Genomic DNA, 12,636 nt, shown 5'->3' on the forward strand with positions numbered 1-12,636 from the left:
TTCCTAAGGTTAAGTAGCTGTCACCAGAGGTAATAAAATGGGATAGACAAAGAGTACCAAACACGATACCTAATATATAAAGAACAGAGGAGGAAGAATAGGAGGGGGGGAAAAAGAACCTTTAGATTGTGTTTGTAATCACATACTAAGTGAGTTAAGTTAGGCTCTTAGATAGTAAGGAAGTTACCCTTGAATCTTTGGTAACCACAAATCTAATGCCTGCCGTAGCAATGAGTACATACCTATCGATAATCACCCTAAATGTAAATGGTCTGAAAGCACCAATCCACTGAATGGATAAAAAAAAACAAGACCCAACTATATGCTGCCTACAAGAGACTCACTTCAAACCCAAAGAGATACACAGACTAAAAGTGAAGGGATGGAAAAAGATATTTCCTGCAACTAACAGGGAGAAAAAAGCAGGTGCTACAGTACTTGTATCAGACAAAAAAGACGTCAAAACAAAGTCACAAGAGACAAAGAAGAACATTACATGATAATAAAGGGGTCAATCCAACTAGAGAATATAACCGTTATAAATATCTATGCACCCAACACAGGAGCACCTATATATGTGAAACAAATAGTAACAGAATTAAAAGGGGAAAATAGAATGCAATGCATTCATTCTAGGAGACTTCAACACTCCACTCACTCCAAAGGACAGATCAACCAGACAGAAAATAAGTAAGGACCCAGAGGCACTGAACAACACATTAGAACAGATGGACCTAACAGACATCTACAGAACTCTCCACCCAAAAGCAACAGGATACACATTCTTTTCAGGTGCACATGGAATATTTTCAAGAATAGACCACATAGAAGCCCAAAAAAAGAACCTCAGTAAATTCAAAAAGATTGAAATTGTACCAACCAACTTCTCAGATCACAAGGGTATAAAACTAGAATAAATTGTAAAAAGAAAACAAAAAGGCTCACAAACACATGGAGGCTTACAACATCCTCCTGAATAATGAATGGATTAAAGTCCAGATTAAAACAAGATCAAGCAATATATGGAGACAAATGAAAACAACAGTGCAACGCCCAACTTCTGTGGGGATGCAGTGAAGGCAGTTCAAAGAGGAAAGTATATAGCAATCTAGGCCTATTTAAAGAAGGAAGAACAATCCCAAATGAATAGTCTAAAGTCACAATTATTGAAACTGGAAAAAGAAGAAAAAATGAAGCCCAGTGTCAGCAGAAGGAGGGACATAATAAAGATCAGAGAAGAAATAATAAAATTGAGAATAAAAGAATAGAAAAAAATTAATGAAACCAAGAGCTGGTTCTTTGAGAAAATAAACAAAATAGATAAACCCTTAACCTGACTTATTAGGAAAAAAAGAGAATCTATGCACCTAAACAGAATCAGAAATGAGAAAGGAAAAATCATGACGGACACCACAGGAATACAAGAATTATTAGAGAATACTATGAAAATCTATATGTTAGCAAACTGGATAATGTAGAAGAAATGGACAACTTTCTAGAAAAATACAACCTTCCAAGACTGACCTAGGAAGAAACAGAATATCTAAACAGACCAATTACCAGCAATTAAATTGAATCGGAAATAAAAAACTACCCGAGAACAAATCCCTGTAACAGATAGATTCACAGCTGAGTTTTATCAGACATTTAGAGAAGACATAATACCCATTCTCCTTAAAGTTTTCCAAAAAGTAGAAGGGGAGGCAATACTCCCAAACTCATTCTATGAGTCCAACATTACTCTAATACCAAAACCAGGCAAAGACACCACAAAAAAAGAAAATTACAGACCAATATCCCTGATGAACATAGATGCAAAAACACTCAACAAAATATTAGCAAACCGAATACAAAAATACATCAAAAAGATCATCCATCATGATCAAGTGGGGTTCATCCCACAGATGCAAGGATGGTACAACATTTGAAAATCCATCAACATCATCCACCACATCAACAGAAAGAAGGACATAAACCACATGATCATCTCCATAGATGCTGAAAAAGCATTCAACAAAATTCAACATCATTCATGATAAAAGTTCTCAACAAAATGGGTATAAAGGGCAAGTACCTCAACATAATAAAGGCCATATATGACAATCCCACAGCCAATATTATACTTAACAGCAAGAAGATGAAAGCTTTCCCTTTAAGATAGGGAGAAAGACAAAGATGCCCACTCTCCCTGGAGGTCCTAGCCACCACAATCAGACAACACAAAAAAATAAAAGGCATCCAGATTGGTAAAGAAGAAGTTAAACAGTCACTGTTTGCAGATGACATGATGTTGTACATAAAACGCCTAAAGAATCCACTCCAATACTACTTGAACTAATATCAGAATTCAGCAATGTTGCAGGATACAAAGTTAATAAAAAGAAATCTGTTGCATTACTACACACTAATGATGAACTAGGAGAAAAAGAAATCAGGAAAACAATTCCATTCACAATTGTTTCAAAGAGAATAAAACACTTAGGAATAAACCTAACCAAGGAAGTGAAAGACCTATACCCTGTAAACTACAAGACACTCATGAGAGAAACTAAAGAGGATACTAATAAATGGAAATTCATCCCATACTCCAGAGTAGGAAGAATTAATATTGTTAAAATGGCCATCCTGCCTAAAGCAATCTACAGATTCAATGTAATCTCTATCAAAATATCGACAGCATTCTTCAACAAACTGGAAAAAATCATCCTAAAATTCATATGGAACCACAAAAGACCCAAAAATCCAAAGCAATCCTGAGAAGGAAGAATAAAGCAAGGGGATCTTGCTTCCCAACTTCAAGGTCTACTTCAAAGCCACAGTAATCAGGACAATTTGGTACTGGCACAAGAACAGATCCATAGACAGTGGAACAGAATAGAGAGTCCAGATACTAACCCAAGCTTATATGGTCAATTAATATACAGTAAAGGAGCCATGGATATACAGTGGGGAAATGACAGCCTCTTCAACAGCTGGTATTGGCAAAACTGGACAGCTACATGTAAGAGAATGAAACTGGATTATTGTCTAACACCATACACAAAAGAAAACTCAAAATGGATCAAGGTCCTGAATGTAAGTCATGAAACCATAAAACTCTTTGAAGAAAATATAGGCAAAGCTCTCTTGAATATAAACACAAGCAACTTCTTCATGAACATATTTTCACGGGCAAGGGAAACAAAAGCAAAAATGAACAAGTGGGACTACATCAAACTAAAAAGCTTCTGTACAGCAAAGGAACCATCAGTTGAACCAAAAGGCATCCTACAGTATGGGAGAATATATTCATAAATGACAGATCTGATAAAGGGTTGACATCCAAAATATATAAAGAACTCTTGTACCTTAACAAAAAAAGTAAATAATCCAATTAAAAATGGACAGAGGAGCTGAACAGACACTTTTCCAAAGAAGCAATTCAGATGGCCAACAGGCACATGATAAGATGCTCCACTTCACCAATCATCAGAGAAATGCAAATTAAAACCACAATGAGATATCACCTCACACCAGTTAGGATGGCCAACATCTGAAAGACAAACAACAAATGTTGTTGAAGATGTGGAGAAAGGGGAACCCTACTACTCTGTTGTTGGGAATGTAAATTAGATCAACGATTGTGGAAAGCAGTATGGAGGTTCATTCCTCAAAAAACTCAAAATAGCAATACCGTTTGACCCACTAATTCCATTCGTAGGGATTTACCCTAACAATACAGGAGCCCAGTTTGAAAAAGACATATGCACCCGATGTTTATCACAGCACTAGTTTCAATAGCCAAGAAATGGAAGCAACCTAAGTCTCCATCAGCAGATGAATGGATAAAGAAGATGTGGTACATATACACAATGGAATACTATTCAGCCATAAGAAGAAAACAAATCCTACCATTTGCAACAACATGGATAGAGCTAGAGGGTATTATGCTCAGTGAAATAAGCCAGGCGGAGAAAGACAAGTATCAAATGATTTCACTTATCTGTGGAGTATAAGAACAAAGAAAAACTGAAGGACAAAAGAGTAGCAGACTCACAGAACCCAAGAATGGACTAACAGTTACCAAAGGGAAAGGTACTGGGGAGGATGCATGGGAAGGAATGGATAAGGGGAAAAAGGGGCATTATGATTAGCACACATAATGTAGGGGTGGGCACAGGGAAGGCAATAGCACAAAGAAGACAAGTAGTGATTCTGTAGTATCTTACTACGCTGACGGACAGTGACTGTAATGGGGTATATGGTGGGGACTTGATAATGGGGGGAGGCTAGTTAACCACAGTGTTGTTCATGTATGTGTATATTAATGATACCAAAAAAAAAGAATAGAAAAAGAAAAAGACCTTCAGTAGTCTTCCTTGCTTTTTTGTATTATAGAATGTTCCAGATTCACTTTATGCATTTCTTGTTCCGGACTGAAATCAACTATTTCACCAAGAAGCCCATTGTTTGATCTTTAGTCTGAAACTATTTTGAAACCTCTATTTGTGCTGTAATGGTTCTCACTAGGATATCTTAAAACTTAATTTTGTTTTATAATTATATAAAACATATATAGTTTCAAAGGAAAAACTACCCAGTAAGGTACAGAGAATTCTAGGTTCTATCTGTATTGCCCTCCTGCACCATCTTTTCCTTATATTTTTTATTAGTATTATCTTAATTTTTTTATAAATATACAACAAATATGTATGTTTTTTCTTTCTCTTTGAAAGTACATAATATATTCAGTTTTCTGCCCTTGCTTTTTTTGCTTGATAATATCCTGGAAGAGAGAATACTTCATTACAGTATATAGAAATCTTCATTTTTATAGTGGTGTTATACGTCAGTGTGGCTGTATCATAGCTACTTAGCTTATTCACCCAGTCACCTATTGATGGACATATGAGTTTCCAGCCTTTTTCTGTCACACATAGTGCCATAATAAATGGCTTGTGCATATATCATTTTGTGCTTTTCTGAGTCTTAGGTTAATTTTTTACTTTGATAAAGGTGTAATTTAGAAAGTATGCATTGATTACATTTTTATAAACATTCCCCAAACTTTGTTACCTGCTGTGTTCCAGGAAAAATTTTAAGTGACTTCCATAAATACATATATTATATATAATAAGACAAAAATTAAAAGCAGTGTTTTTTGTTTGTTCCTCTAACATGTCTAAGTTTCAGTTGTCCTTGTTGAAAAGCCTTCTCAAGTTTGTATTTTATCATTTGGGGTTGACAAGCAGTTGGCTCTTCCAACCCTGCAAGTTCCTAAGCTTCTGAACTTTTTTTCTGCTTGCTTGAGAACCAGCTGTTTCTCGATCTCTCTTTATTCTTTTTGTACTTAGTCAAATGTAGCTGATAGTGACTGACACCTATCACTCATTTTCCAACCTCTTTCTTTAGAGATACAAGTTTATCATGTCCTGGGTTATTGCTTGCAGCAGTTTTACCGAATATTCCAAACTCTGTATCCCCAGCCTTCCATTCTCTGATTACAGTCTTCTCATTACTTGCCCATTAAGTCAGTGCCATACATTTAAGATTTTTGTTTCAGCAGTGCCTCATGTGTGCTACCAATCTCTGAATCAGTCAGGTAAGGTAGGTGACAATGTGGTAACGTAACTCCAGAATCTCAGAGGCTTAAACACAATGAAAGTTTTCTTTTCTTCTAACAGACCCAGTGCAGTGCAGCAGGGAGCTCTGCCCCTTGTAATTACTCAGGGATCCAGATCCCTGTGCTTTCACAGACATTGGAGCAGCAGCGAGGGAACTGGACTTAATTGTGTACCTTCCTTAAAGCTTCTACCTGGAAATAACATGTCTGCTCATTTTTCAATGCCAGAACAGGTCACGTGGCATATACCTGAAGCCAAAGGAACTGGGATTTCAATCTATGTTTGCTTAGAAGGTGAAGAGGAGAGAATATTTGATAAATATAACTAATGGCTACCACACACATTAAAATATTTACCTCTTCCATGTTTTTTCTGGAAGTTTCCTTCTTGAAACCTAGCCTCCTGCATTGGTGCTTCCTGGGCCGATGTCTACTGTGGATTCCCCTCTGTTAATCTACTTTCTCTATCTCACATTTTTGTCATTCTGGATTTTATCATTTTAGTATCACAGCTATTATGGTTTTCTAAGAAATCTGTAACATAAGAGTTAAATATATTTTATGTTTGTATACCAAAAATGGCTATGCTACCTTTATATTTGATTGTTAATTTGGCTAGATGTGGAATCCTATGTTAAAACCATTTAATCTCAGAATTTTGAAGGCATAGCTCTACTGTCTTATAGTGTATGGTGTTATTAAAAAGTTTGATGCTGTTCTGATTCTCCATCTTTTCTATGGGACATTCTTCTGGTCCTCTCCCAACCTTTTAGGATCTTCTCTATTTCTGATGTTATAAAGTTTCACAGTGCATCCCTGTCGGTTTCTGAAGTGCCTTTCATCATGCACTTTTGTGAGTTCATTCAGTCTAGACATTCACGTCCTTTACTTCTGGAAATCTTGTACTGTTTCTTTGTCCTTGCTGCCCTCTTCTCCCTTTCCCTTCCCTATTCTCTCTCTCTGGAATCCCTTATTAGTGTAGTAAACATTCTGAAATTATTTTCTAACTTTTAACTTTTCTTATTTCTCATGTCTTGTCTATTTGGTCTAATTCACCACAGAGATGATTTTTTTTTCCTAGTTACATTTTTTCAGTTCTTCTATTTCTAGATTTTATTCTTCTTGTTCTCTCATCAGTCCTTTTTAAATAATATTTCATCAGTTTGCAAATATAGCATTGAAGTTTTTTTCTGCTTCTTGAAATTGGATTTATTTCTTCTGAATTGCCTAACCCTTTCCACCTCATTTTTCTGTTTCTTTGTTTTGGTTTTTCTCTTCCATGATGGAGATTTTGTCAGATGGCTGTTGATATTAAATTGGCTGCTCATATTTAAGAATAAGGTTTAAAGAAGTTGATTGAAAATTTTTTAACTGGTATACATGAGGCTTGGTGATTGGTGTACTTTATTAGAGGGTGGTCTGGTGATGGTCTGATCTTTTAGGTAGGAAACCCACTCAGATGTCTGTATCTGGGGTTCTTCAGCATTATTCAATACTGTAGAGAAGAATTCTTCAGTTCTTGATTAGGTAAAGGGTATGTATGCCTGGATGCTGGTATTTGGCCTTAGGTACCATTATTTCAGGATGTAGCCTTTCCGTTTATTCTCCTTGCATTGTATAAAGCTCCTTACTTTCCCTTTATTATGCCCAGCCGCCTGAATCTGGAAGTTGTGCTTTAGTTCCTCCAGAGTAAACCTCCAATCTCCCGTAGTCAGTGAGGATGTCCTTTCCTGACCCTGTAGGCTGAGAGAAGAGATCAAGTGTTTCCCTGTGTTGTATGCAGACTTTGAATCATTCTTCTCATTTTTCATAACCTTTACTTAGCCCCATCCTCCATAGAACCTAGTGGCTGGATACTGAGTCTCATAGGAGTTTTGTATGGCCAGTCACTCTTCTTCTAAACCCTCTCTGGATGTTTAAATTATAACCTCCTCCATTTTTCTAAGTCAGTTACATTGTTTTCTTTGTCCCCTGTAGATTAATACCATTTATAGCTTTACTGTGAACAATCACCAATACTTTTTTTTATTTTGGTATCATTAATATACAACTGCATAAGCAACATTATAGTTATTATACTCCCCCCATTATCAAGTCCCCACCACATACCCTATTACAGTCACTATACATCAGTGTAGTAAGATGCTATAGAATCACTACTTATCTTCTCTGTGTTATACTGTCTTCCCCGTGCACCCCCCTTTTCTCCCACATTATGTGTGCTAATTGTAATGCCCCTTTTTCCACCTTGACTCTCCCTTCCCACCCATCCTCCCCAGTACCTTTCCCTTTGGTAACTGTTAGTCCATTCTTGGGTTCTGTGAGTCTGCTGCTCTTTTGTTCCTTCAGTTTTTCCTTCCTCTTATACTCCACAGATGAGTGAAATCATTTGATACTTGTCTTTCTCTGCCTGGCTTATTTCACTGAGCATAATACCCTCTAGCTCTATCCATGTTGTTGCAAATGGTAGGATTTGTTTTCTTCTTATGGCTGAATAATATTCCACTGTGTATATGTACCACCTCTTCTTTATCCATTCATCTGCTGATGGACACTTAGGTTGCTTCCATTTCTTGGGTATTGAAAATAGTGCTGTGATAAACATCAGGTGCATATGTCTTTTTCAAACTGGGCTCCTGTACTGTTAGGATAAATCCCTACAAGTGGAATTAGTGGGTCAAATGGTATTTCTATTTTGAGTTTTTTGAGAAACCTCCATACTACTTTCCACAATGGTTGAACTAATTTACATTCTGACCAGCAGTGTAGTAGGGTTCCCCTTTCTCCACATCTTCAACAACATTTGTTGTTGTTTGTCTTTCGGATGTTGGCCATCCTAACTGGTGTGAGGTGATATCTCATTGTGGTTTTAATTTGCATTTCTCTGATGGTTAGTGAAGTGGAGCATCTTATCATGTGCCTGTTGGCCATCTGAATTTCTTCTTTGGAAAAGTGTCTGTTCAGCTCCTCTGTCCATTTTTAATTGGATTATTTACTTTTTTTGTTAAGGTACAAGAGTTCTTTATATATTTTGGATGTCAACCCCTTATTGGATATGTCTTATGAATATATTCTCCCATACTGTAGGATGCCTTTTGGTTCAACTGATGGCGATCTTTGCTGTCCAGAGGCTTTTTAGTTTGATGTAGTCCCACGTGTTCATTTTTGCTTTTGTTTCCCTTGCCCAGGGAGATATGTTCATGAAGAAGTTGCTCATGTTTATGTCCAAGAGAGTTTTGCCTGTGTTTTCTTTTAAGAGTTTTATGGTTTCATGACTTATATTCAGGTCTTTGATCCATTTCAAATTCACTTTTGTGTATGGAGTTAGGCAGTTACCCAGTTTCATTCTCTTACATGTAGCTGTCCAGTTTTGCCAGCACCATATGTTGAAGAGGCTGTCATTTCCCCATTGTATATCCATGGCTCCTTTATTGTATATTAATTGACCATATGTGCATGGGTTAATATCTGGGCTCTCTAGTCTGTTCCATTGGTCTGTGGGTCTGTTCTTGTGCCAGTACCAAATTTTCTTGACTACTGTGGCTTTGTAGTAGAGCTTGAAGTTGGGGAGTGAGATCCCCACCACTTTATTCTTCCTTCTCAGGATTGCTTTGGCTATTCGGGGTCTTTTGTGGTTCTATATGAATTTTTGAACTATTTGTTCCAGTTCATTGAAGAATGCTGTTGGTATTTTGATAGGAATTGCATTGAATCTGTAGATTGCTTTAGGCAGGGTGGCTATTTTGACCATGTTAATTTTCCTGATTTCTTTTTCTTCTAGTTCATCATTAATGTGTAGTAATGCAACAGATTTCTGGGTATTAATTTTGTATCCTGCAACATTGCTGAATTCAGATATTAGTTCTGTTAGTATTGTAATGGATTCTTTAGGGTTTTTTATGTACAATATGTCATCTGCAATCTCCCATTTTTAATCAAAATTGTCTTTTTTTCTTTGTTTTTAGGTAATTTTTCACATCATTTAATTTTTAGCCTGGTTAATTGACATCAAGATAAGACATTTACTTAATCATTCTATTACTGTTGAGCATTTAGATTGGTTCCAGTTTTTTGCCATTTTAAATACCTATATAAATGGCATTTAAAATTATTTGCATTATCTTTTCATGTAGTTTCTTAGAAATATAAGGGATTGTGCAACCCACTTAATCCTGCTCCCTAATTTTATAGATGAGGAATTTGAGGTTAGTTAAGTCATATCCTTATGGTCAGACAGCTCTTAAGTGACACAGTTGGGACTTGAACCCAGGCATTCCAGAATCAGAGTCTGCTCTTGACCCCTGCACTCTTCTGCATTTCCATTGAATTAAGCCCAAGTTGGCTAAGTACTGTTACTTCACAGATTATTTTAAAGTTGCAGTGCTTTAACAACTACAAAGTTGAGCATTTTTCTATATGAAAATGTGTTAACTAATGCCTTTTATTCCTTTAGTTTGTAGTCTTTCATCTGGAAAATTTGGGACATTACTTAGTGGTTCATGGGACACCACTGCTAAAGTCTGGCTGAATGACAAATGTATGATGACCTTACAGGTACAGTAATTCTGTGTGACGATTCTAGATAGTAATTAAATATGATGTTTCTGTGGCAACTTAAATTAATTCCCATTTTACTCATAGGGTCATACAGCTGCAGTATGGGCAGTAAAGATCTTACCTGAACAGGGCTTAATGTTAACTGGATCAGCAGACAAGACTATCAAACTGTGGAAGGCTGGAAGATGTGAGAGGACTTTTTCAGGTAAAATCAGAGTAGACTACTTTTAAAATCTCATCACTTCATATTTGCTCAAGTGAATTTTTTCTCAAAAGTTTAGAAACTTGAAAATGGTATTTAAAAACATCAGTGTATTTGAATCTAATTTGGATGAATGTAATTTTCTGTAATATCTTTGTAAAAGACACAGTGAAACCTCATTAAAATAACCAGATGTGGACAAACAGATGGGTACTTGATAAACTGTATTATGGTCTGCAGGTATGTTTTTCATTGTCATTTTAACAAGCCCAGCCTGAAACCTCTAAACATAAACCTTCTTAATGGTTGGTTAATAGTTTTATCTTTATTATATGGAGGAAATCATTATTAGTGCTTTTATTAATACTGAAGTGTATTATGTAATAAGAAATTTTCCAGCTTTGTTTATGCTGTGGTTTTAGATGGGTGGTGTTTTTAAACCTCAGCTGTTAAGTAATGCCTTCACTGAGGCATCTGCTCTCTAGTATTAATATTGCTGACTTATTTGTGGAGCACTTACATTTTTGGTGTGAATTTTTTTGTTGTTTTTCCTCTTTTACTTGCTCCTTAAAAGTTGATCACCAGCCTGGGTGATATTGCAAAAATTCCCTTTGTACAGATAAAACTTATCTATAGATGGAAAATGGACAATGAGTTAAAATTAATCATCCCTCTGTTTCTACTTCTATACATAGAATACATGTATCCAGTTATTAATCTGTGATAGCTAATGTTATTCAGCAAATACTGAACATGGGAAAGTTTTTTATTTCTGATCTCCTTTGTTAGATCACAAGCTTCAGAGAACATTTTGTCCTTAAAAAAAATTTATAGTCATATCATCCACAGTGCCTCATTTCATATTGAAAGAAATTGAATTATATTGAGTTCTGAAAACATTCCACATTCTTTGATCAGTAGAATTTCTTGATACATAATTAAGAATATAATGCAAGTTTATTCCATAAAATCTTGCTTGCCTTTTTAAAAAGATCAGTTATCATTGTTTTTTATTGTATCATTTTAATGTCTGCATTTATGTAAATTATGAAATGTTTCCATTGATAAAGTAGTGGTACTTGGCTCTGTTTGTTTTGGTTGAATCAAAGGGATAGGAGAAGTTACAGTTGGTTGAATCAAAGGAGATAAAATTAAGAGGCAGGAAACCTGAATTCTTATTTTAGCTTTTTCACTGTGTGGTTTCAGATAAATTAATCTCTCAACTCATTCTTTCATACTTTATTAATGTTTACTGTTCCGTGATGGTTTTACTTATAATTCTTAAATAATTATCTTTGTTATAACTTAATTTTTCTTCATTTTCTCTAGAGGTTTATAAATATTAATCTCCATATTGCATGGCAAAATATTTAGGGGATAATTACTCTTTGTTATGTATTTCTGTTATATTTAGATAATGTATATGTTATGAATTAATCTCATTATTGGAGAAGAAAAGTTAATTATGAATTGTTAGGTAAAAATACAAAATTGTTGAAATAAAAATCCTATTTCTGGAGGGTATTAGGAAATAATTTGGAAAAGATACAATAAATAACTTCCTAAGACTGATGATAAAAACATTGCGAAACCTAAAACACAAATTTTGGTTACTAAGGCTTTTGTACAGAAAAAATGCATTTCTCTACCTTAAAAATCAGGTTTTACCATTTAGTAATATATTTTATGATGAAATACATAGATCCATCAACCAAATGATCCATTTTATTGATTTGCATGATTTTTTTTGTAATACAGGTCATGAGGACTGTGTAAGAGGCTTAGCGATTTTGAGTGAAACAGAATTTCTTTCCTGTGCAAATGATGCTAGTATTAGAAAGTGGCAAATCACTGGCGAGTGTCTTGAAGTGTATTATGGACATACAAATTATATTTATAGCATATCTGTCTTTCCAAATTGTAAAGGTAAGATTACCTTATGTATTTAAATTTATGTATTATGAATTATTCCATCCCAGTCTTAAGGTGGACAAGACCTTATTAAATCAATTTACTAACTGTAATTTGAATAATTTATTAACTATTTCATAAGTATTTTTCTTGTAAAGGAGAAAATTGTATGATCGTCCTTGTATTCAGATTGGATAGTTGTTTCATAAAGTTATCTTTCAAGAAAAGATACTTTCCTGAGTATCTGAGGAAAGAATTTGTACAATTTATTGGTCTAAAGTATATATAAGATATGAAATATATAAAATCATGAGTTTTTTTATGTCGTGTGTAGTGTAAGTGACATACATAAAATTTTAAACCA

General features: G+C 35.1%; 1 protein-coding gene across 2 annotated transcripts in view; it reads left to right on the top strand.

Annotated features, from left to right (window-relative positions):
- Positions 1–12,636, top strand: part of PLAA (phospholipase A2 activating protein) — a 41,418-nt gene that overhangs the window by 11,021 nt on the left and 17,761 nt on the right. For both annotated transcript variants that reach the window (XM_073228415.1, XM_037020541.2), the window contains exons 3-5: positions 10,056–10,156; positions 10,244–10,364; positions 12,120–12,287. In XM_073228415.1, the coding sequence (XP_073084516.1) occupies positions 10,056–10,156; positions 10,244–10,364; positions 12,120–12,287 (390 nt within the window). The remainder of the gene's footprint in view (positions 1–10,055; positions 10,157–10,243; positions 10,365–12,119; positions 12,288–12,636) is intronic.

The sequence above is a fragment of the Manis javanica genome, chromosome 2 (assembly GCF_040802235.1).
Source record: "Manis javanica isolate MJ-LG chromosome 2, MJ_LKY, whole genome shotgun sequence".
In the NCBI taxonomy this organism is placed as follows: domain Eukaryota; kingdom Metazoa; phylum Chordata; class Mammalia; order Pholidota; family Manidae; genus Manis; species Manis javanica.